The sequence below is a fragment of the Oncorhynchus keta genome, chromosome 19 (genome assembly GCF_023373465.1).
Source record: "Oncorhynchus keta strain PuntledgeMale-10-30-2019 chromosome 19, Oket_V2, whole genome shotgun sequence".
NCBI classification, from domain to species: Eukaryota; Metazoa; Chordata; class Actinopteri; order Salmoniformes; family Salmonidae; genus Oncorhynchus; species Oncorhynchus keta.
Window position 1 is genome coordinate 43,698,511 of NC_068439.1, and position 25,840 is coordinate 43,724,350.

Below are 25,840 nucleotides of genomic sequence, written 5' to 3' on the forward strand. Positions count from 1 at the left end.
TGCCGAAAGAGCCATGACTAATCGCCCAACATCAGTGCATCACCTCACTAATGCTCTTGTGGCTGAATGGAAGCAAGTCCCCGCAGCAATGATCCAACATTTATTGGAACGCCTTCCCAGAAGAGTACAGGCTGTTATAGCAGCATAGGGGGGGACCAACTCCATATTAATGCCCATGATTTTGGAATGAGCAGGTGTCCACATACCTTTGGTCATGTAATGTAGCTACAAATCATAACTCGCACATACTTGGTCATAATTTCAGTTCGCACATCTATTTTTAGGTACATATGTAAGTACAATTGTTGCACTGTAAAGCCTTGACATTTTACTTGCAGATGAAGCATCATGCTCTCCACCACCTCTGTGTAAAGAAATTAGACTACAACCAGCCACGGGTACCGGGAGGTAGGACAGACTGCAGACTGTCAAACCAGCATGGCTTCCCTGTCATCGCTCTCTTTGTGACTGACAGGGTGGCACCTGTCATATCAGTAGATCACTAGAAGATGCATATCGTTCATTCTAGCAGGAGAGGGCTCTGCAGACTTTTCTGATTGGTGCATTGAAAATAATCGCCTAGTTAATTTAAGTGAAAAAAGTAGCCGGCTGCAAATGAGTAGTCAGCTGTTCAGCCGACAGCCGGCGCTAGTGGAAGGCACTTGAGTTCTGGACAATTTTATGTTGTCTGAATCACCTACCTGTGGAATTTTATGACGCTGAATCGTTAGATTGCCAATTCTGATTGAATCAACATTCAGCCTTTACCATAAATGCAGTGTCTACTTTAGAATGGTAGTGTGTTTTAAGTCCAAAAATTGATGTATTAACTACAGATTGTCCCTTTGTCTATCAATAGTGTGGAAGTTTGAGCATGTGTCGGTTAGGTCAAAGGATTTTTCACATCACCATAAATTAGATTCAACAATAAAAGCCTCACTTTAATTCCATAGGCTCAGATTCTCACTATGCAGCTGTTGCAAGAGTGCATTTTTCACTGGCTGTCCACTGTTTTCAAAAACAATGACTGATAGGCAGCTTAAACTCCATTATTGGGTTGAAATACACAATTAGATTTGTAAACAGCCATCCACAACGACCACAATCCGTAAGGTGCAAATAGCTGAAGGAGAGTGCAGCAGTGTGATTCACATCAATGCACTATGTAGATATCAATAAGTGATTTCCGTATCATCGTGGACTACACTGCTGTCATCCTTACTTACCTCCAAGCGTTTTTTCAAGTTGAATAATCTTTGCATGCCGACAGCAGTCGCACCATTGGAAGACAGCTTATTCCTGCTCTTCTACTGTGATCCATCAAACCCATTTGGTATGTCATCATAGTGGTCTCTGACTTGTGGTCAGACTCGCTCAGGTGGAACAAACGTATACTTGCCCTTTTTTTCATTTGCTGATTTGAATGTTATTAGGAAAACAAGTGTTTAAAAAAGTACTTGTTGCTTGATCGAGTCTCCGTGCTGACAAGGTCAAAATCTGTGTTCTGCCCCTGAACAAGGCAGTTAACCCGCTGTTCCCTGGTAGGCTGTCAATGTAAATAATAATTTTTCTTAACTGACTTTCCTAGTTATATAAATAAAAAAACATTTGAGACTACATGAGCCACTTTTTAAGGCTATTTGTGGTCACTCAGAAGTTGTTCCACCCTTCTCTACACAGGCCACTGCTGAGCAGATCCGACTCGCGCAGATGATTTCGGACCACAATGATGCTGATTTTGAAGAAAAAGTTAAGCAGGTGAGAGTGAACATGGCATCCCAGTGCCCTTTAAGACTCTTTTTGCTGCCTGAAGGGAGAACTGTTACATTAGTGTAAATTCATAGAGATCTAGAAGTGTCTTAGACTCTCTTGACACCTTTTCTCTGGTCTGGTAGCTAGAGCATAAAGTCGAATTGTCAAAAATATTCCATAACCCTTTAAACTTGTGGGAATTGGATAGGGCTAAATTGAAATGTTTCTCACTGAATAAATATGAAAAGCATACGATAAGCATACATTCCATTCTGGAAGTATTCTGACCACTTGACCTTTCACATTTGATGTTACAGGCTTATTCTAAAATGAATTAAATACAGAATGTCTTCAGTCTACACACAATACCCCATATTGACAAAGTGAAAAAAATGTTTTTTTTAGATGTATTAAACTTATTTACGTAAGTATTCAGACCCTTAGCTATGATACTCGAAATTGAGCTTTGGTGCATCCTGTTTCCATTGATCATCCTTGTTTCTACAACTTGATTGGAGTCCACCTGTGGTCAATTCAATTGCTTGGACATGATTTGTAAAGGCACGCGCCTGTCTGTAAGGTTCCACATTTGACAATGCATGTCAGCGCACAAACCAAGCCATGAGGTCGAAGGAATTGTCCGTTGAGCTCAGAGACAGGATTGTGTCGAGTCACAGATCTGGGGAAAGGTACCAAATAATTTTTGTAGCGTTGAAGGACTTCAAGAACACAGTGGCCTACATCATTCTTAAATGGAAGAAGTTTGAAACCACCAAGACTCTTCCTAGAGCTGGCCGCCCAGCCAAACTGAGCAATCTGTGGCGAATGGCCTTGGTCAGGGATGTGACCAAGAACCCGATGGTCACTGACAACTCCAGAGTTTCTCTGTGGAGATGGTTGTCCTTCTGAAAGGTTCTCCCATTTCTGCAGCACTCCACCATTTAGGCCTTTGTGGTAGAGTGGACAGTCGGAAGCCACTCCTCAGTAAAAGGCACATGACACCCCGCATGGAGTTTGCCAAAAGGCACCTAAAGGAGACTCTCAGACCATGAGAAACAAGATTCTCTGGTCTGATGAAACCAAGATTGAACTCTTTGGCCTGAATGCCACGTGTCATGTCTGGCGTAAACCTGGCACCATCCGTGCGGTGAAGCATGGTGGCAGCGGCATCATGCTGTGGGGATGTTTTACAGTGGCAGGTACTAGAAGGGAAAGATGAACGAAGCAAAGTACAGAGATCCTTGATGAAAACCTAATCCAGAGCGCTCAGACTGGGGCGGTGGTTCACCTTCTAACAGGACAAAGACCCTAAGCACACAGACGAGACAACGCAGGAGTGGCTTCGGGACAAGTCCCAATGTCCTTGAGTGGCCGGCCAGAACCCGATCAAACATCTCTGGAGAGACCTGAAAGCAGCTGTGCAGCAACCCTTCCCATCCAACCTGACAGAGCTTGAGCGGCTCTGTAGAGAAGAATGGGAGAAACTCACAAAATACAGGTGTGCCAAGCTTGTAGCGTCATACCCAAGAAGACTCTAGGCTGTAATCGCTGCCAAAGGTGCTTCAACGAAGTACAGGGTAAAGGGTCTGAATGCTTATGTAAATGTTATTTTATTATTTATATAAATGAGCAAATATTCGTGAACCTGTTTCTGCTTTGTGGTATTGTGTATAGATTGAAGGGGACGACGACGATTAAATCCATTTTAGAATAATTCTGTAACCTAGCAAAATGTGGGAGAAGTAGTGGTCTGAATACATAAGCATGGTAAAAATTAAAACAGTTTGGAGATTATGGGAAATGTATTAGACAAGTTGGACACAACAGGTTCACCTGACAAGACTTATTCCAAATATTATTTTATTTTTCATTTGTTAATAACACCGTAATATACTCTGGATACGTTCAGAAACATACGCTTATTCCTGGAGAATGTGGGTTAAGTGCAACGTAAGACAAATAAAATTACAATGGTTTGAATGAGGACTAACTGCTGTCTCAAAGGCCATACACCTCTCCTAAAGTAATTACAAAACACTTATGACTAAATATAAAAATGTTTAGCTCTCCTAGCTGTGCCATTGAAACTAGAGCATGCACTTGTAGTTTTGTTTGGGGACAACCCTACATCCCAGCCAACACTTACTATTTACACAATCCAAAAATGGCCCATTTAAAAAAAAAAAAACATCTATCTGGTTCAGGTGGGCATCATTTGAAGGGTTGTTGCCAGCATGACTTACTAAGTTATACAATAGTCTTTGGGTTTTAGGCGTTCACAGGTGTTTTGACCTGCTTGTATGACATTAGTCGTATTTATTATAATCCTCAACATCTCATCTTTCAAAATACGTAGTCGTCTCAAATGTACCCCCAATTTTGTGATTTCCTATTGGTAATTAGTCTTGTGCCATCGCTGCAGCTCCCGTACGGATTCAGGAGAGGTGAAGGTCGAGAGCCATGCATTCTCCAAAACACGAACCTGCCCAACCGCACTGCTTTGTTACACTAGGTTCGCTTAACCCAGAAGTCAGCCGCACCAATGTGTCGGAGGAAACGCAATACAACTGGTGACGTGTCAGCTTGCATGCACCCAGCCCACCACAAGGAGTCGCTGGAGTGCGATGGGACAAGAACATGCTGGCCGGCCAAACCCTCCCCTAACCCGGACGATGCTGGGCCAATTGTACATCACCTCATGGGGGGAGACCAGACTCTGTAGTGACGCCTCAAGCACTACTGTGCCTTGGACCGCTGTGCTACTCAGGCAGCCAAATGAGGGATGTTTGCAACTTCTTGTTTTTTTTGTGGGAGGTGTTAGAAAGGGGCAGTCAAAACCCATACTGTGCTATAAAGCGCAGAGACTGAGCTGACATTTTATATCATGTTACTTTACAGCCACTGTGTTCCAATTTCAAGTGCTTATTAGTGCCCAAATATGCCGTTTTCAACACGTATGAGGGTAAAGGGCTACGTTGCAATATACTCAACAAAGTTTCTTATCCATTTCCCTGTCTAGCTGATTGACATCACAGGCAAGGACCAGGATGAGTCTATGATTGCATTGCATGACTGCAACGGGGATGTCAACAGAGCCATCAACGTGTTGCTGGAAGGTAGCCCAGATACTGTGAGTTTGGCCTTTGTGTCCGGGCTTAGTTGTTGGCAAAGGGAGGGAGTAAACCAAGTTACCCATCCAGCTCATTACAGGGAGAATCCTAACTTCCACTTTAAGTGGAATTTTCACTTTGGTATGCATTCATGTCAGTGGGAGACTAAGCGGAAGTTAAGATTCTCCCCTAACATAATCAAACTGAACCCTGTCACCTCACCTCTCTCCCCAGGACTCTTGGGAGATGGTGGGGAAGAAAAAAGGAGTGTCTGGTCAGAAGGAGCCTGGCCATGCTGAGACCGGAGAGGAAGGAAAGGAGAACCGGGAGAGGGGAGCAGAGAGGGACGTGGCACGTCGTCGAGGTGGAGCCCCACGCAGGGGTAGAGGGGCTAGTAGGGGGCGAGAGTGTGAGTAGGAAGCACATGCCTTTTGCTTTAGGGTCGTGGGACGTGACACTGGCATACAAATAGGCTCTTTGTCGCTCCTGCCCTTGTTATGGAGGGGACCGTGTGTGCTACCAACATTCTCTCCTTAGATTTCTGGAAGAAAAATTGCCATTGTAGCGACTGAACAGACATGTCTAACTTCAAACGTAATTTCTGACTCCACACACACACACACACGTCTGTTTTTCCTCCCTACCTCTAATGCGCTCGCCATCTCCTCTCAGTCCGTGTACAGGAGAATGGTCTGGATGGAGGAAAGGCTGCTGGGGTAGCAGGCAGGGGCACAGAGCGAGGCCACAGGGGGAGGGGCAGAGGAAGAGGTAAGTCCCTCGATCATTGGCAAGAGCTGTTGGTTGGACTCCTGATACAAGTTCCCAACACAAACTAAGGCTAATGCCCCCTCCCAGTGTGTCAGATGTCATAGCATTCCAGTGCTCTGGATGAACCTTTTACCCTGGTGCTACTAACCTTTTCAGTTGGTGCCACCAGTCCATGATTTTGTCAGGAATGCATGATTCAAGATATTTTGATGTGCACCCTATTCTAGTGATTGTCATAAATGTTGGGTTGACAATTAGGTGGTTACTGTCAAAATAAAGCTCTTAAATGGTCACTTTTTTTCTTGTTGGCTTTGCATACATCTGTGTACTAATATCACATGGGCTAATTCAACTACCAAGGAAGTAGAAACTCAAAACACGTGTTAGATTGCTAACTCTAAATATAATACCTACTGCTAATAGCCATGTATTACCAATCTTAACAGTAAACTTGAGTCCTATATGCACTCAATGTGAAGCTTGCACCAATTACACCAATTAAATGTTTTACACTCCGCCAAGTCAAAGGGTCGCAAAATGCGGCTAAATGGTTGCATTATAGAGCCATGCGTTCTCTCTAGCGCGCTCAATACTATTTTAATGTGCATTCAAGACTGCAAATGTTCCTCAAGGGACAATGCATTCTATTTTCTGTAGTATTTTTGGGTCAGTGGTGTAACTTGTCTGTCCCTCTTCTAGGGGGAGAACGGGAGCGAGGCAGGCGAGGGGGACGGTTTTCTGCGCAGGGCATGGGGTAAGTGAACACCTGTGCTGCTCACAGAGAAAAATGTCTGTTCCCTTTTGCCATGGTCACCAGAGAGCAGGACCTGGCCCATTTTAAGAATATACATCTGCCAAATCAAGTTGAAATGGGCTGTACATAAACCCTTATGTAAACTCAATATGACCACCTCTGTACACTTGTCTGTGAAATATGGGATTTGCATTCAAATCCGATATTGGTAGACCCCACACCATACACGTAACTCAACGGGTGGGCATTGAGACTGTTGCACATAGAGTTCTGCTCTCGGTGTCTCTGACATGGTGTTCTTGTTCCTTGTCATTCCCTTTTGGGTTGAATGGAGCACCGGTTTGTGTGTTTGTATTGTCTGTCTGTGTATGCATTGCCTCTTACCCAATCCTGGTCATTGAGCACCCTAGATGTTTATATACAATATATTTTTGATTGTTTTGACGAGGCTCACAGTGATGAGATTGTAAACGGTCCTTTATACCGGCTTTGATAATGAGTAGTATCAAATTCATTCTACATTAGACATATTTCTATCTTGTATGTCACTTTGTATTTAATTATAATTAACACTTAGTTGGCTATATAATTCCTCCTAGGTGTCAGGGCTAGCATTTAAGCTCCAGTGAGATGAGTCTACTATTTCTAGGGTTGTCAAAGACCAGGCTTTGTGGGGTTTAGGTGAGTGGGCGCTGCTAGTGTGGGCTCTTTCCCAGGGGTGCAGCAGGTTAAAACGCTTCCTCAAAGATGAACCTGCATGTTCATTTCATCCCTTTGACATAATTAATGGTGACTTTTATGTCTGAATCACCTGGTTTGTGGAACATAAGATTAACTGATCATAAAATGTGAAAATTGTGTTTAAATGGCTACTTCAACTGCATCAGTGCTTTCATTTTAACAAGTTGAAATTATCTTTTAATGTTATTCTACAGTGTTAATAGGGATACGTTAGAGGAGAGGGCCAATGCGTTGGCTGTGGCAGAACGGCTCCAGTCAGCCGGCGTGTATGTGTGCGCAAGTTTGGCTTGTTCTGATGGTGACTAACCTGGAGAGTGAGTGAGCCAGCGCCATAGGCTTACATAGACTGACAGCCAGGCAGTTTGTGTTGCGTTGTCCCCAACATGTCCCTCTTAGGATGTGTTGCTTCCGCTGCTGCTCTTGTGGCCTTTGGGCGCCTGTGTTTGCATGAGTGTGTTCTGTTGGTTTTAACTGTGCTTCCTCTCCTGATCATAATGCAATTATTGTTACTTATGGAACACAGTCTTCAGTTTGAGTGTTTGTTTGGCAGCCATGTTTTCCCCTTTTTTTAGTCTACCAACTACACCTATAGAAAGTGACACTGCCCCAACAATGCAGTGTTGACAGATGTGTGTTGCAGAAGTGTGAGTGTAGTGACTTGTCCATGCATGTGATTTCCCTACATTCCTCTGTAAAATAATGAAGTCTAAAACCACACACTGCATCCCCATCTGTCCCCGTTGTGCTGCTTGTAATCGTTGCTGTTGTTTTTCCTCTAAAGCCAGATTGATAAGGGGCCCAGATATGATTTTTCAGGAGATGAGAGGTGAGTGCACCGCCACTGGTGTGTCAGTGTGTCAATCTTGCTATCTGTTGGGGGGATCATTCTGCCAAATGCCACGAGAGAGGGAAGGATGGAGCTAGACACACAGGGTATCAGGGCAGATGAAACCAATGTCGTGCACCCTGGTAACACGATATGGGGTTAAATGACAGCTGTCTATTGAACATTGAGGGTAAACCTGTTCACCCAAGCCCCATAAGAAATCACATGAATGTTTATTGGTCGCTTACACAGTTTGGCAGGTGTTATAGCGGTGCGTTGAAATGCTTATCTTAACAATGCAGTCAAATATCAATGTGTAGGGAGGATGCAATAAATCAAGAAGGGCAGGACGAATCCAATTAATAACCCAAATAGCACTGTAGCAGTATCAGAATTTAATCTGTACATCTCTACACTGGGGAATTTACACATGCTAAACTAAAATACAATCTACGGTAGTAGCTTATTCTAATATTTCTGTCAGGGATACAGTATTTCAATTCTGTTAAATGGGCGTGACCAGTGGTTCAATCAAAAGTCCCTCCCTGCCAATCTACAGCACCCCTGTTATTGTTAGTTCTCACCGGGAGATAGTCAAACGTGAATAGTCTAAATTCCAGTCAGATCCTGAAAATGACTGAAGTCTGTTTACTGTACTGCACTACGTTGTTCTGCACTGTACAACTTGTGTGCCTGAGCCTGAAAGAAGCAAGAGAATAGTTATTTTAAGGATGCGTGCTTTTCTATAATTGTCTCTGAAGCGTTGCTGTGAAATGATGCGTTGAAAGATGTTATGTTTTTTGCCACCGCACAGTGCCAGAGAAAGAGTTGAGGATAAATAAGGCACTGCCTGGATTATTTTCCCATTCCTTGGTTGTCCTCCAGTATTTTTGAATCTGTCATCCTGAAATTTCTCAGATGAATGTTGTCTAACTGCTACACATCAGATCACCTCAATCACTTCCTCGATCTCGCTGCTTACTTACTTCCTCCTTTACAGTATATCTCACCCCAGTCAAATATTCCAGTTGGTAGACTCATAGGAAGGGGTTGTGCTCAAAACCACGGCTTCTTCTCTTTTGTAGAACGTTCAACCCGGCGGACTACGCTGAGCCGACCCAGACAGAGGAGAGCTACAGCGGGGGAAGCACCTGGAACAACACGGGAAACCTGGAGCCAGAGGAAGGACCCAGTAAGGAGCCCAGCTACTGCTCAGCCCCAGTCCAAAACCACCCAGCCTAGACCCTTCATATATCTCTGCAAGATGATTGAAAGTCCATCTAGTTTATCTAGAGCCAAAGGAAGGAACCATTAAGAAACTAAGCTAGTGCCTAGTCCAAAAACACAAAACCTTTACACTTCCTGTAGACCTAAAATAATCAGAAAGATGGGTGTAGGCAAGATGGTGGAAAACCCAGCTGGCCTACCAAAGGGTTAGGTGGAAGTTAGCTTAACATTCCAGCTCAGACTGCTAACTATAGCAGGCTTGTAATGGGCGTGCATAATTGAGACCATTCTGGCTATGTTGTGAAATTGGCTTTTAGATGTGTCATCTTTATTTTATGACTTTTCGTTCATAGTCTTTGGTGTACTTATCAATGCAGAAGCACCTTTTCCCCACTCCTATCGATAAAATCATTTAAGTCAAGTTTTACTGTGAAGTTTCAAGTGTGTTCTATTATTACTAAATGTGTAATGTGATAGGTATTTTAATAGGGGTGTAACGGTTCTGTATGCAATGCGGTTTTAGGGTCACGTTTTGGTACAGTGGGAAAATTTACAGGCAATTCACAATGTTCAGCTTTAAAATTGTTGTGAAGTCGTTAATACAAGTTGAATGCATTCATATGATTTGAACTCGTTGAGAAACCAATTGGCGTCAACGATAAACTAAAAGTACAGCTATATGTCTAAACAAATGAGTTAAAACACATTAATATTTTGTTGTATTAACTACCAAAACTGCTCTTCTGGAGGCCATTTCCTTAGGTGACTTCTGAGGTCACCATGTGGGAGAAGTAGATAGCCTAGTTTTCCACTAGTAATTACCAGTTTGAGGGCTGTTCAAGTGTATCTTTCTCATGTCATATGTAGTAAATTTCCACTTGGTTACGAACGCACCATGACACTGTCTCAAGTGTCAATTGCACCCCCTTTATATCTTTTCTATGTGTTAATTTGGGTTCACAGGCTGAACCAAAGTCCCCGTATCAAACTGTTTGGTACGAATACGTGTACCGGTACACTATTTTAACACTATTTTTTTTTTAAACATTTGGGTAATAAAATATTGAATCTGTCTTTCTCAAATGAAGGGGATGATGACAAATTCTTAACAAGTGGAGGGAATCTGATTTCATTGCTCAACTCGCAGCTCACGCTTCATTCTAAATAAATGAAGTTAGTCTGCCCTGGAGCAGGTTAGTTCTGAAGGATTCATTGCCATAGAAATGTACTTTGCTTAAAGGTGAGCTATTTTCATGGTCCAGGTTATCCCGAGTTAAACTCAGTTCACTTTGGTCAACTCGCTAACGCCTCAAACCCGGTACCCAGTATACCCCTCTGTAATCTTATGTCTCACCTTTCACTTCTGCTTTTTGTAGGGATTGAGTACTCTGCAGGAGGAGAGGGAACAAATTACCAACCCAAGTTTGACTCTGCCCCTTGTAAGATTGAACCTCCATCCTTTTTTTGGTTTAATGCCTGGTTGGTTTGAAACCTATTACTCAGTATTTTTTTCCTCTACATTCCTATAGGTGCCTGGAGGAGTGCGACGGAAGAGTGGGGTACTGAGGACTGGAATGAGGACGTGAGTACATTTTTACTATGCGTATTCATTGATTTGGTGGTGTGCCTATTTGATGTATGACTTATTGATGTACTCCGTATTTTGACAGATCTCCTCTTATTGTAAAAATAATGAGAAATCACATGGTATGTTTCTGCATATAGCACCCTCAAAGTATTCATACACCTTGACTTATTTCAGTTTTTTTGTTACAGCCTGAAAAGGAAATACAGAAATATCTCACAAGTATTCATCCCCCTGAGTCAATACTTGGTAGAACTCCTTTGGTAGCAATTACAGCTGAGTCTTTCTGGGTAACTCGTAAGAGCTTTCCACAGCAGGATTGTGCAACATTTGCCCATTTAAAAAAATATATTTTTAAAATTCTTCAAGCTTTGTCAAATTGGTTGTTAATCATTGCTAGACAACCATGTTCAGGTCTTGGCATAGATTTAAGTCCAAACTGTATCTCAGCCACTCAGGAACATTCACTGTCTTGCTAAGCAACTCCAGTGTAGATGTAGCCTTATGTTGAGGTTCTTGACCTACTGAGCAGTGAATTAATCTCCCCAGTGCCTGGTGGCAAGCAGACTGAACCAGGATTTCCTGTACGATTTTGCATGTGCTTAGCGCCATTTCATTTCTTTTTTTTATCCTGGAAAAACACCCCAGTCCTTAATGATCACATGCATACCCATAACATGATGCAGCCACCACTATGCTTGAAAATATGGAGAGTGGTACTCCGTAATGTGTTGTATTGAATTTGTCCCTAACACTTTGCCACATTTTTTTCAGTATTTAGTGCCTTGGAGCCTAATTGAGACCAGGGTCTCATTCCCAATGGTGCCCTGAGTACCAACAATTTTTCACAACAGGAAGAACGATTTACATTACAATTAAAACAAGAATGAAAAAAAAAAAGGCACAATTTCAACAATAAAACACTACACTCAATTAGGGCTGGGTGGTATACCGTATTTTACTATATACCAGTATTTATGCACGGACCGGTTAGGGTTTTCACTTTACCTTCTGTAACGGTATTTTATGTTTGGTTTGTTAAATGTGATGCACTGTGTAATGTCCATTTAAAAAAAATATATATATATAATAGTTTACTCCTACTTCAGCATGTTATTTGTGCAACAGTATCTTCTAAATCAGAGGAATAGGTGAAGCATAAATAAAGATTTAATGTAGCCAAAGATTATAGGATCCCCTAGGAAACACTGAACATCACTTTGGTTCCTACCGTGTCACAACTCATCCATGGCATTTTCATTCGTCGTCATGTCAAACACTGTATTCAAAGTGTCCACTATTTATATTCTAACTATAGAATTATAATAATCCTTCAATTTCTGTGATTCCAAAAGTCAACACATGTATTTTGATATAAATTGCAATTGCAACATTTGGTTAAAAATAAGGCCTAGTATTTTTGCCCGTATCGTGGAAATGATCTCAAATGGGTGCAGGAAAAGCAGAAATGGATGGAAATGCAGGAAATTATTTTAGGTTGGAAGTTGAATTGAACTGTATAAAGCCATCTGAATGGAGAAAGACTAATTGAAATAAGCAAATTTAGAACATTTATTAATCAAACACATGTCAAAATACCATATTTTGGCCATATCGCCCAGGTATACACTCAAACTGCAATCCTCAATGAATTCATTAAATACCAGAGTCCTAAACTGGCTTAACCAAGGAATCAAGATGCAAGGACTTTTGTAGGTTATTCCAACAGTGGGGGCACTAAAACTAAAGGAGGATCTACCTTAATTTGTTGAGACCAGAGGGACCTCGAGTTAACCAGTCCTGTGAGTGGGTTTGGTAGCTCATTTTATACGTTAGCAACAAAGTTAAGTCATTTGGAAGCTTGTGTATTATGGCTTCGTAATCAAAGAGTAATTAATTGATTTACGGGACTTTAATGAGGACCAGCCACCCTTTTGGTACAGGATGCAGTGGTGAGTATTAACTGTCACCAGGGATAAACTAATTGCGTTATGGTAGACCACATCCAGAGGTTTATGAGTAGTGGCTGCTGAAATCTGGTAAATGGTGTCACCATAATCAATAATTGGCAGGAAAGTTGACTATCTGCTTCCTGCTATATAGGGAGAAGAAAGATATATTTCTAAAAAAGCCCACTTTTAAATCTTAGCTTTTTGACTAGCTCATCCGTATGTTTTTAAAACATTAAGTCTATCAATCCAAATGCCCAGATACTTGTAGGTGGGAACCCAATCAATGAAAGATCCATGCAATTAATAAATATGTAGTCCACCTGAAACGTTCTTGCGAGAACCAGAGAACATAATGTATTCAGTCTTATCCCCATTGCGTTAAACCAACCAGGGCTTTCTAAACTCGGCAAAAAAGAAACGTCCCTTTTTCAGGACCCTGTCTTTCAAAGATAATTCGTAAAAATAACGTTACAGAAATGCATTGTAAAAGAGTTTAAACAGTTCAATGAACATGCACCTGTCGAATGGTCGTTAAGACACTAACAACTTACAGACGGTAGGAAATTAAAGGTCACAGTCCTGAAAACGTAGGACACCAAAGACGCCGTTCTGACTCTGAAAAACACACGAAAAAAGATGCCCAGGGTTCCCTGCTCATCTGCGTGAACGTGCCTTAGGCATGCTGCAAGGAGGCATGAGGACTGCCGATGTGGCCACGGCAATAAATTGCAATGTCCGTACTGAGAAGCCTAAGACAGGGAGACAGGATGGACAGCTGATCGCCCTCGCAGTGGCAGCCCACTTGTAACGACACCTGCACAGGATCTGTACATCCGAACATCACACCTGCGGACGGGTACAGGATGGCAACGACAACTGCCTGAGTTACACCAGGAACACACAATCCCTCCATCAGTGCTCAGACTGATGGGACTGGACTGAGGGCTTGTAGGCCTGTTGTAAGGCAGGTCCTCACCAGACCTCACCGGCAACAACGATGCCTGTGGGCACAAACCCACCGTCGCTGGACCAGACAGGACTGGCAAAATGGGCTCTTCACTGACGAGTCGTGGTTTTATCTCACCAAGGGTGATGATCTGATTCGTGTGCATTTTCAAAGGAATGAGCGTTACTCCAAGGTCTATATTCTGGAGCGGGCTCGAGGTGGAGGGTCCGTCATGGCCTGGGGTGGTGTCCACAGCATCGTCGGACTGAGCTTGTCATTGCAGGCAATCTCAACACTGCATTACAGGGAAGACATCCTCCTCCCTCATGTGGTACCCTTCCTGAAGGCTCATCCTGACATGACCCTCCAGCATGACAATGCCACTAGCCATACTGCTCGTTCTGTGCGTGATTTCCTGCAAGACATGAATGTCAGTGTTCTGCCATGGTCCGGCGAAGAGACCGGATCTCAATTCCATTGAGCACATCTGGGACCATTCCCCCCCCATAAATGTCCGGGAACTTGCAAGTGCCTTGCAGGACTGGAAAATCTGGTGCAGTCCATGAGGAGGAGATGCACTGCAGTACTTAATGCAGCTGATGCACTGCAGTACTTAATGCATACTGTTACTTTGCTTTTGACCCCCCCCTAATCCCCCTTTGTTCAGGGACACATTATTCCACTTCCGTTAGTCACATGGCTGTGGAACTTGTTCAGTTTGTCTCAGTTGTTGAATCTTGTTATGTTCATACAAATATTTAAGTTTGAACGTAAACACAGTTGACACAGGACGTTTCTTTTTTTGCTGACTTTAAGGTAACAAGGTCCGATTTTCTGCTCTAAAGCCTCTATAGCCTGTTCAACAGTTTCGGCAATGGCATACATAAGTGTTGTCTGAAACTAGACTTAACACCATCAGAGATGACACATTAAGTCCTGTCTGACAATTTTCAAACCAATTGCAAGAAGCCTGATCCAGGCCTATTTTAGTAAACTTTTGAATAAGAATGGACTGGTCAACGGTATTGAAGGGCTTGGATAACGTAGCACAATGATTTTTGATCCAAACAATTTGAACTTATCTTAAACCATAGCAGCTGAAACTGGTCTAAAACCAGATTGGTGCACATTAGGAATATAGTGAATTTAAAGTTCTTAGCTGAAAGGTAGTAAGGGATTCTTAACATTGGAAAGCAAGATCATTTGGAAATGGAATGGCAGTTAAGTCAGAAGTATGTCTATGTAGGGGGAGGACGTGCCGCTTTCCAGATCTTAGGGACAACACCAGAAACGTTTGTCAAATTAAAAATATAGGTCAGGGGTTGCAATCAGTGGGGCAGAGAGCTGCAGTAGGAAGGGATCAAGTGAACCAGCCCCTGTGTTCATAGACCTCAAGGGGTTCACATGAAAATAAAGTATGTGTTGGTGCATCATCTTCTCTACAATCTGTTCTGAGGTGACTAAAGGACTCCCTCTAGTGGAGAGATGAGATTCATTTTCAGAGATTATCCTTTCAAACAGGTGGCAAGCTGAAGCGAAAGGGTTATTGAAAGCATTAAAAGATTCAGAACCTGCCAGGGCTATGGGGGGTGAGTTTTGTTTCAAAGATTTTACCACTTTCTGGAAGTTGTCTGGATTACTACCATTCTGATACGTAATTCAATAAATGTGTTAATTTAGCTTTTATCCAGGGATCAAGGACTGGCAATCTAGCCTTAACAAAATAGTTTCTGTAATTTTCTCAGAAAAATACAATTGTATTGGTTACATACACATATTTAGCAGATGTTATTGTGGGTGTAGTGAAATGCTTGTGTTCCTAGCTCCAACAGTGCAGTAGAATGTAACAGTTCACAACACACATCTAAAAGTAGTATGGGGAAGGGAATTAAGAAACATACATTTTAGATTGAGGAATGTTGGAGTGGCATTGACTAAAATACAGTAGAATAGAATACAGTATATACATATGAGACGAGTAAAGCGGTATTTAACCTCTTACGTCGACCCGGCACGCATGCGTCCCATTTAGACATCTGGAAATGCAAATGCGCTACGCTAAATGCTAATAGCACTCGTTAAAACGCAAACGTTCATTAAAACACACATGCAGGGTACTGAATTAAAGCTACACTCGTTGTGAATCCAGCCAACAAGTCAGATTTTTAAAATGCTTTTCGGCGAAAGCATGAGAAGCTATTATCTGATAGCATGCACCCCCCAGAATAGCAGACCGTCACCTAAACAATATATTTTGCGGTAGCCGGCGCTACCCAAAACGCAGAAATAAAATATAAAACATTCATTACCTTTGACAATCTTCTTTGTTGGCACTCGTAGATGTCCCATAAACATCACTATTTGGGTCTTCTTTTTAGATTAAATCGGTCCATATATACCCTAAATATCGATCTATGAAGACTGTGATCAAGGAAAAAAGTGTTTTTAAAACGTAACGTCATATTTTAAAATTAAAGTCGATGATAAACTTTCACAAAACACTTCGAAATACTTTTGTAATGCAACTTTAGGTATTAGTAAACATTAATAATCTATCAAATTGATCACTGGGCGATGTGTATTCAATAGCTCCACATCTTGAAATCCTGTCCGGATATTTCTCATCCAAAACATCCTGTCGGAGACCGGAAGAAATGGGCTGTCTCTCGCTTGTTTGACCAAGAAACAAAGCCAAGGCAAATGACAAGACTGGCGACATCGTGTGGAAGCTGTAGGGATTGCAATCTAAGCCCCATGTAATTTGGTTTCCATTCAACAATACATGCAAGTGGCGCATTGATATATTTTTCAGTGATCAGATTTTCTTGCGCTTTTCGATGAAACGCGCGTTCTGTTATAGTCACAGACGTGATTTAACCAGTTTTAGAAACGTCAGTGTTCTATCCACACATACTAATCATATGCATATACTATATTCCAGGCATGAGTAGCAGGACGCTGAAATGTTGCGCGATTTTTAACAGAATGTTCAAAAAAGTAGGGGGTCGACTTAAGAGGTTAAACATTAAAGTGACTAGTGATCTGTTATTAAAGGGGCCAGTGATTCCAAGTCTGTATATATACGGCAGCAGTCTGTAAGGTGCAGGGTTACAGCAGTCTGTAAGGTGCAGGCTAGTGATGGCTGTTTAACAGCCTGCTGTGTTTCAGTCTCCCGTAAAACGGTCAGCATTTAAGGTATTCTAGGTCTGGTGAACAAAAGGATGTTATCACAATTCATGTGTTAACCTAGGATTACATCCATCTTTAACCCTTAGTTGTTTTTTTGACACATGTTTATCTGCAACAGAGTTAAACAGGGAAATAAAACAATTATGGGCATGATCTGAGTCGATGCTAGCTGACAATCCCTCAGTCACTTAAACCCCAGCTCAGACATAAAGAACTGCATAAAAAGTATCTTATGTGCAATGGGACAATGGTCACTAATCTCATTGGCAAATATTCAATTGTCTAAAATTGAGATTTTGTTAGAATAATATCTAAGAGGATTTTTCAGTGTTTAGCCGAGTTAGATTTAGCTCAATACAAATATCTTTCAGCCCATCCGATACTAGCAATAACCAATCTAGATTTAAAATCACGATCACTAATTCAGATTGAGCATAGTTATACAGCAGGTCAGACAATTTGCTAAGACCACATATGGAGGCTGATAAATTCCCGATAGCGTCAGATGGGCTCGCACCTGCTCATTTTTCTCTACAATCAGAAAGCAAATTTGTTGGTCCGGACCTCTACAGTCAGTCTGTCTATACACTCTTAAGTAAAATGGTCTGTAAATGAATATAAAATATCTCGTGGAATAATTTAACTACTCGCACCTTACACAAGTTGCTGGCTCTCCTAGTGCCCGCTCAGCAAGCTGGTGTGTGTGAAAGTAAGTATAAATGTCAAGGGAAGATGAACAGAAATCTAGGCCTAGGTTCTATTTCTATTGGTATTTGTGCTCCACTGGTTACCCTTATCGGAATAGGTCACACGCTTAACAGATACGAGAGTTTGTCTATTTGATTTTTCTGTTTTTTAAAATATATATATTTCAATTGCTCATCTTGCTCTCTCTTTCTCTTCTAGCTGTCAGAGACCAAGATCTTCACAGCCTCCAGTGTGGTCTCCATGCCACTCCCCCAGGAGAATGTCACCATCACTGCAGGACAGAGGTGGGTGGGCCTGACGCGTAATGCACACACCCACAGCCATTCACAGGAAATCAGTCGATTGAAATAAATGCGTTAGGCCCTTATCTCTGACTGGGAACACTATGTGACTGTTAGTCACAGATAGCTTTAAAAAAATAAGTTTGGATCAGAAAAGTATCAGTCAGCATCTAGTGTGACCATTTGCTTCATGCAGTGCGCCACATCTCCTTCGCAGAGTTGATCAGGCTGCTGAACGTTGTCCCACTCCTTTTCAATGGCTATGTGAGGTTGCTGGATATTGGCAGGAACTGGAACACGTTGTCATACATGTTGATCCAAAGCATCCCAAACATGCTCAATGGGTGGTATGTATGAGTATGTAGGCCATGGAATGACTGAGACAATGGGCCTCAGGAGCTTGACACGGTATCTCCTTGCATTCAAATTGCCATAGATAAAATGCAGTTGTGTTTGTTTTTGGTGGCTTATGCCTGCCCATACCATAACCCCACTGCCACCATAGGGCTCTCGGTCCACAACGTTGACATCAGCAAACCACTCGCCCACACGACGCCGTACACGTGCTCTGCGGTTGAGGCCGGTGGGACGTACTGCTCAATCTAAAACGATAAAGGAAGTTTATGGTAGAGAAATTAACATTCAATACTCTGGCAACAGCTCTGGGACAATCCTGGAGTCAGCATGCCAATTGCACACTCCCTCAATAGTTTAGACATCTGTAGTATTGTTGTGACAAAACTGCACATTTTAGTGGCCTTTTATTGTCCCCAGCACAAGTTGCACCTGTCATAATTATGCTGTTTAATATAATTTATATACCTGTCAGGTAGATGGAATATCTTGGCCAAGGAGAAATACTCACAAACAGGGTTGTAAACATAGACATTTCAGGGATCTTTTATTTCACCTCATGAAACATGGGACCAACACTTTACGTGTTGCGTTTTATATTTTTGTTCAGTTTGTATTATAGCGACAACTTAGAAAGCCATAAATGCAATGACAGAAGTGGGTTTTTGTCACAATTTGAACAGCTCTGTCAAGACACCACCATGATAAAGCGTTAAACAGGTTTTAAATCGACTCGTGAATTGTATTGAATATAGCAACGTTCCCATCTTAAATCTTAATGCAATCACATTTTTTAAAAATCGGCAGATTATTATCAATGATGTAATGTAACAAGTTGTCCCGCATAAGAAACCCTCACTGGTACCTTAGTTTATAAGAAGACCCATATACATGCAACCACTTTTCCACTCACTGAAAGCCATGCATTGTGTATCCTGACTCATGTCCATGTAAAACACTTGTCTTCAACATCACCAAACTCTGCAGTCTAGTCAAATATCCAACGTTTTATTACCTTTGCTGAGTGTAGAACATTCAAATTTGTAATTCAAGCACTTCTGGTGTTGACTACGATTTTCAGCTCTGTATTATGTTTCATCCACCCCAAAACATACTATCACATTTCCAATCAATTAGCTAACGTGAGTCAGAACAACATCCATTTCTCAGACCCTGTGATAGGCTCGTGTCCTGTCTAGGGGTTGTACTTGTACATAAAGCTGCCTCACGCTACAGAAGCAGGAGATGGGCTCCTGCTCTATGGGCTGTTCTGGCTCAGATAAGGCTAATTACTAACTCTGACCTCTGTCCCCTGCAGGATTGACCTGGCAGTGCTGCTGGGGAAGACTTCCCCGTCCTCTGAGGCCCCGGGCCCCATAGAGGCCAGCCAGCCCCCCTCCCTCCCCCAGTCACTTGTGTTCAGCAACTCCAAGCAGCCGCTGTCTCAAACCACCTCCAGCAGCACCTCCTACACCCAGCACAGCATGGTGAGCCCACAGGACACACAACTGCCTTCACCCTATTCTACAGTTTTAGTGACTAAAGTATTGACCCAAAACGTTATGATACCAACATTTTTAAAAATACTTTAGTACAGTTTCGTATGATACCACTAACATTTTCCAGCCCTACCAATCCAAAGAACGCCTGTTATAAAATGTTAATAAAGTCAGTTTTGTTTATAAATTCAGTTACATTTGAAGAAAAAGCTACAAGTCTTGTATACGCCGGTCCAGTAATATCCACTTCACTTACACACGCATATCATATCACGTGTGGGAGCTGTAATCAGCCATCCAGCATCCTCTTCCAGCCATCACTCACCTGCTTCTCCCCGTCCTCTCTTCCTGCACATCTGTTCCTCAATCAGTTTTTCAACTCTAATTTAGCCGGGATGGTGAGCGGGGATGCAGTCACTGAGTCTTCTGTTACATTTGTGTATTTGATACATTAGAGCAGTGTGCAGAGCGAGCAAAGTTAATGCATTGTGTAATTTCTTCTCTTTGCTTTGCTAGTACGCTGTCACGTGGCCTTGGAGTGCCAGGGAGGACAAATAGAGTACAGCAGTGTGACAGGCATGCTTGCAGCTTTACAGCAAAAATAATGTCTCTAGCTCAAATTGTAAAAAATAAAGGACCCTTATTATCAACACTTTTTTTTCCCCCGGTGGGATTTCGCACGCATAAAATGTAACATTTTTATGTCAGAATGAGCCAGCAGGAAGGGTTCCACTTGAGGGAGGAGGTTGACACACCGCCCCAGACCCTGACGGACCCTCCACCTCCAAATTGATCCTGCTCCAGAGTACAGGCCTCGAAGTAAAGCTCACTCCTTCGACGATAAACGCGAATCCAACCATCACCTCGGGTGAGACAGAACCGTGACTTGTCAGTGAAGAGCACTTTTGCCAGTCCAGTCTGGTCCAGTGACGGTGGGTTTGTGCCCATAGGCAATGTTATTGCCGGTGATTATATTGCCTATTGTGGACAGTCTGAGCACTGATTGAGGGATTGTGCATTCCTGGTGTAACTCGGGCTGTTAATGCCATCCTGTACCTGTCCCGCAGGTGTGATGTTTGGTTGTACTGCTCCTGTGCAGATGTTGTTACACGTGGTCTGCCTCTGCGAGGACGATCAGCTGTCTGTCCTGTCTCCCTGTAGCGCTGTCTTAGGCGTCTCACAGTACGGACATTACAATTTATTGCCGTGGCCACATTTGCAGTTCTCATGCCTCCTTGCAGCATGCCTTAAGCACATTCACGCAGATGAGCAGGGACCCTGGGCATCTTTCCTTTGGTGTTTTTCAGAGTCAGTAGAAAGGCCTCTGGTGTCCTAAGTTTTCATAACTGTGACCTTAATTGCCTACCATCTGTAAGCTGTTAGTGTCTTAACGGCAGTTCCACAGGTGCATATTCATTAATTGTTTATGGTTCATTGAACAAGCTTGGGAAACAGTGTTATTCAGATTTTTACGAATTATCTTTGAAAGACAGGGTCCTGAAAAGGGGACATTTCTTTTTGCTGAGTTTATAAGCTGGAAGTAGAAGCCAGTTTTTGGAAATTTTACAGACACAGTACATTTTACAATAGTTATATTGTGTTTGTTTTTAATCCCATCCTTCAGCTCTGCTCAACCCCTCCCATCTTGCTCAGAACGCCGTCCAGTTTTAATTCTATTTGCCATTTTATTTTTCAACTGATGTTTCACAAAAGTTCTGAACCTTTCTATTCCTTTTACTTTCTCCCACTTCCACTTGCCTCTTCCACATTTTGGTAGTGCTGCAATTAGTTGGTTGTAATCTTGAGTAAAGCAGACATTTCCATATATTTTTGTTAGCTGCATATGTGTGACAACTCCGCAAGTCCAATTTATGATATTATTTACATAGATTATTTAAAATAAAGGAAATCTTAAGTTTGTTATTTTGTATATTTGTGTTTAACCATAATTGTTCTGTCTTTTCTGGTGGATTAAATTTATTGTAACCAACTTTCTATGGCTTGTTTTAAAAAATAGTGATATTTGGGATATTTCATTTTCAAATAACTGAAAGTGAGAGGTTGCAATCTAAATAAATTGGGGGGGGGGGGTGAAGGCCATTCTTGAACATGGGGTGAGACATTCTTTTCTGCTAGAACCAGTTTGGATTTAAGTATAACTTCCATATGACCTAAGCCTGTAGTAAGAGTATAATGCTCTTTTTTTTTTTAATCTCTGCTCTCTGAATTCATATTCATCATATAAATAAGCCTGTTTTTAAATTGTCTGGCTTACAATTCTAAATAAAATGGACTTTTTTGCTCATATAACCTATTAAAAAACAAGTTTATAGGTGTAGGCAAGGCCATTAGCAAATGCGTAAACTGGGATATGACTAAAGAGGGAAAAACAATTCCACTAATTGACAGCTATTTTCCTTTCCACGGTAGCAAGATCTTAGCAAAAGTAACTTTCTATAATGTTTTATTGTTGTGAGAATTTCTTTCTTTCGGGATGTGAATAGCGAGTTTGTCACTTAACCGTCTGACCATTTTATTGGTAAACTACATGGTAATGTAAAAGTTATTAGTGATCAATATGTAATATTTATCATAATTTGATTGTAATCCAGAGGTTAGAAAATGTATAGAGGCTGTGGAGCGATCCAAATTGTTCATATTTTCTTTTAAATCTACAATCATGAATTGTTAACACCTTGTTTTTAAGCCCTAGATTTCTAGACCTTTGATATTATTGTTGGATCTTATTTGAACAGCTAATGTTTTGAAGGCCATTATAAATAGACATGCTGATTGTGGAAAACAATTGTTTTAATGCTTTCTGAGAAGTTGCAATTAATTTACCATAACTTTAACCCATTGTAACAGAGGTTCTCCAAAATTGAAGTATTCCAGGCATTTATATATAAGTTCCTGTCATACTTTTCAAAGTTAGCTATGAATACCAGGCCTGGTTTCCCAGAATTATCTGTGTTCTATTGTTTCCCATACTCGTCTTATATTATCTCCAATGTATCGTCCCATGCAAAAAAAACTGTCTGATTAGGATGAAATAATATCCGACAGTCTGTATTCCAAGTAAGGCTTCTCTCAGAAACATGTTCTTTAACATCCATTTCAACAGTATTATCTTTTAGCTTGTTTCTTTATCCATGGTCACAGCTTTTTCGTCACTCATTTTGAGTCTCCCCTTCAAGTACACCCAATTTATCATTCACTGATTTTTAGCAGAACGGTTTCTCCTCTTGGCGTACCAGGTGGCGAAAAGCATAAATCATCTGTCTGTCGAGGAATATTGTAGCATTGTCTTGGAGTTTGGTTCTCCATTTTTATTTTTTGTCCTGGTTCCTTTCCGACATGTTTTGTCCTTGACTGTGTTTGTAATATTTATCAATTAACTTCTCTGGCCTTGTTTTTTGGTGTTATTATTCAGCTTGAATGTTATTGCCCACAATTAAATAAATCGGTGTAGTGCTACTATTTAGTCCGTTTTAGAGATAATGAATATTGTGATTTTGCATAACTCATTTTACACCGCCATCTTCAGTCCACCATCACTGCCACAACCTTACGAATGTTTGCATGTCCTCGTTAGTAAAATGTTGGTATCGTGACAACACTAGTTCTAGCAATAAACCAGCACAGCTGTTATATTCTGTTCGACGCTCATTCCTGAAACTTGCAGGACTTCAGTTCCTCTTTTTTTCCCATTGCAGGTGAACATGCTGCGGAAGGGCTTTGGGGAGGTGGGGGACCCTAAAGGAGGCAGCACAGGGACGACCAGCGGCTCCCAGTTCTTGGAGCAATTTAAGACTGCACAAGCCTTGGCCCAGCTGGCTGCCCAGCAGTCCCAGACAGGACAGCCCAACCCCACCCCCTCTTCTTGGGACACCAACTCCGCAGAGCTGGGCCACTATGGTAAGAGGAGATATATAGGGACAATTGGTATGGTTAAGTAAAGCAGGTGGTGTACATAGTGGCTAGACTAACTTGGGTTTACAGAGATTTTGAAAAATGCCTACATGACTGGTTATGAAGAGAAGACATCTTAAATGCCCTATGCATGGTTCAGAATTGGATGTTTTATAGCGGTCAGGTGCCGCCCCTATATTCCTTTCTCCCATCCTTCTCTCCCCCCAGACATCAAGGCCCAGCCAGAGCCTCCGGTCCACAGCCCCTTCACCAAGCGCCATCCCTACCAGCCCACCACCTCCGTGTTGGATGCTTTCCTCCCCCCTTCCTCAGTTTCCTCCTCCCTGCCCTCACAGAGCAGCCCCTCGTCCCACATGGCGCCCCCTGTGTCTGTCCTCCCCAAGATGGTGGTGCCCCCCTTGGGGCACCAGGTGTCCCCTGACTCATCGGATGCTCAGGGTTCCAGCCCTCTGCCACTGCAGCAGCACAAGCTCAAGCAACAGAAGAAGAGGACCTCCATCACCACCAAGGTAACAGCTCAACACTGATATAAGGACAATGTAAAATGGCTGGTCATGCTGCGCCTAATTTCTAATTATTTTCGATAGGTAACAGTTGCTCACTCACAGCCAACGGTGTGCACACATTCACTTTACTGTTAGCCTAACCATTGTTTCCCTCCCTACCTCTGCTTACCTTTTCATAAATAATTACCTTGCTTTCCCAGACGTCAACCATATCTTTATTATATTTTATTCCAGATCCCAGCGATGGCGGTGGAGATGCCTGGCTCGGCAGACATCTCTGGGCTGAATCTGCAGTTTGGAGCACTGCAGTTTGGCTCTGAACCTGTGCTCCAGGAGTACGACAGCGCCAACACCACCACCACCACCACACCAGGAAGCCAGGTTCAAAACAGCCTCTACACAAGCCCCAGCTGGTGAGCACACCGGTCATACCAGACACTGCAAAATTGGTGTACGATATGAGTTGTATACCGCTATAACACCACACACGCATGTGTGGGGCACCAGCGTCAAAGTGGGCCCACTTTGATGCTGGACCCCTTCTCTTTTCTCAAAGTAACCCATGGCTTTATCTAATCTCTCTGCTTCTTGTCCTCCAGTGAGGCGATTCCCTCCAACCCCAGTCAGATTGACATGTACGACCAGAGGGCTCCCCAGGCCCGGCGCTTCCCCACCCCTGACTCCTCCCCGCAGAAAGAGGTGAGCCTCCCTACATTCCTATTGCTCTGCCTCCTTGAGATTAATTCCTCTATTCATATTGCTTTGATTCTTAGATTTTTTTTCTCACTTTTCTTTGATTGGCTCCCTCTGTTATTGAGTAGCCTGTTGCTATGGAAACGACTCTCCTAAATTTCTGTACCCTAACAAGCCCACCTGAATTTGTTTTTTCAGAATGGATTCAATTCAATACAGACGCATTCTGTGGAAGGTGAGTGATTTTGGTAGCGGTGAGGGTTTGCAGTGAAGGAAGTCTAATATGTGGTGTTTATGAGTGGTAATCTGCTAACATGCATCGTAATGCATTTCCTGGATGTAGGTTAAGTACTCAGGAACCATGCCTGTTATTTTGTGGTCCTCTATTAGTATTTTACAGCTATTCGCCCAGTGTCCCTAAAAGTTAAAACTGTTTGGAATGCCAATCTGCCCTATTAGACAGTGTGTTCTAGAGCTGTCGTCTATCTGGGTTGACACTAATCCCAGACTCTTTCTCTCCCTCTCTGTACTTCCTGTTTCTGTCCAGCTGCAGCAGGCTCTGCAGTGTCTGTGAAGTCGGCCTCTGATTCGGCCACGCCTGCGTCAGTCTCCATGGCTACATTGACAGACAATTGCTCAGGGCCCGTGTCCTTGTTGACCACATCCAATCAGTTGTCGCACAGCGCTCTGGGGCACAATGAAGAGCTGCCCCCGAATACCATGCCTCAGCACAGCAAGTAAGATGCCACTCTTGAAGGGCTTGAGTAATTTGAAGAGTTTGGATTGTAGGAGTGCCAGTGGATAATGGTTCTTTATTCAACTAAATTGATGGAGGATCGTTTGTTCTTTCAGTTCCCTTTCTACACAGCAGAAAAGTCTCGCGCCATCCCAAGTCCGCACATCCAACACCAGTCTAATGGTGAGTGTGTGAGAGAAGAGATTGCATTTCCTGTGATGGATGCGTCAAATACTTCTTAATCTAACCTAGTGGGTATTTAATCATGTTTATCATAACC

General features: G+C 42.4%; 1 protein-coding gene across 9 annotated transcripts in view; it reads left to right on the forward strand.

Moving 5' to 3' along the window:
* The window catches only part of ubap2l (ubiquitin associated protein 2-like), a 50,922-nt gene that overhangs the window by 13,481 nt on the left and 11,601 nt on the right, over nucleotides 1–25,840 (forward strand). For 7 of the 9 annotated variants that reach the window (XM_052470629.1, XM_035793595.2, XM_035793599.2 and 4 more), the window contains exons 3-20: nucleotides 1,681–1,758; nucleotides 4,772–4,882; nucleotides 5,097–5,271; nucleotides 5,535–5,630; nucleotides 6,330–6,384; nucleotides 7,907–7,951; nucleotides 9,037–9,143; nucleotides 10,555–10,617; nucleotides 10,708–10,760; nucleotides 17,757–17,842; nucleotides 19,512–19,680; nucleotides 23,409–23,610; nucleotides 23,833–24,134; nucleotides 24,366–24,544; nucleotides 24,731–24,830; nucleotides 25,023–25,059; nucleotides 25,372–25,561; nucleotides 25,677–25,743. In XM_052470629.1, the coding sequence (XP_052326589.1) occupies nucleotides 1,681–1,758; nucleotides 4,772–4,882; nucleotides 5,097–5,271; nucleotides 5,535–5,630; nucleotides 6,330–6,384; nucleotides 7,907–7,951; nucleotides 9,037–9,143; nucleotides 10,555–10,617; nucleotides 10,708–10,760; nucleotides 17,757–17,842; nucleotides 19,512–19,680; nucleotides 23,409–23,610; nucleotides 23,833–24,134; nucleotides 24,366–24,544; nucleotides 24,731–24,830; nucleotides 25,023–25,059; nucleotides 25,372–25,561; nucleotides 25,677–25,743 (2,115 nt within the window). The remainder of the gene's footprint in view (nucleotides 1–1,680; nucleotides 1,759–4,771; nucleotides 4,883–5,096; nucleotides 5,272–5,534; nucleotides 5,631–6,329; nucleotides 6,385–7,906; nucleotides 7,952–9,036; nucleotides 9,144–10,554; nucleotides 10,618–10,707; nucleotides 10,761–17,756; nucleotides 17,843–19,511; nucleotides 19,681–23,408; nucleotides 23,611–23,832; nucleotides 24,135–24,365; nucleotides 24,545–24,730; nucleotides 24,831–25,022; nucleotides 25,060–25,371; nucleotides 25,562–25,676; nucleotides 25,744–25,840) is intronic. The other 2 variants (XM_035793600.2, XM_052470632.1) reach the window with 1 other exon arrangement.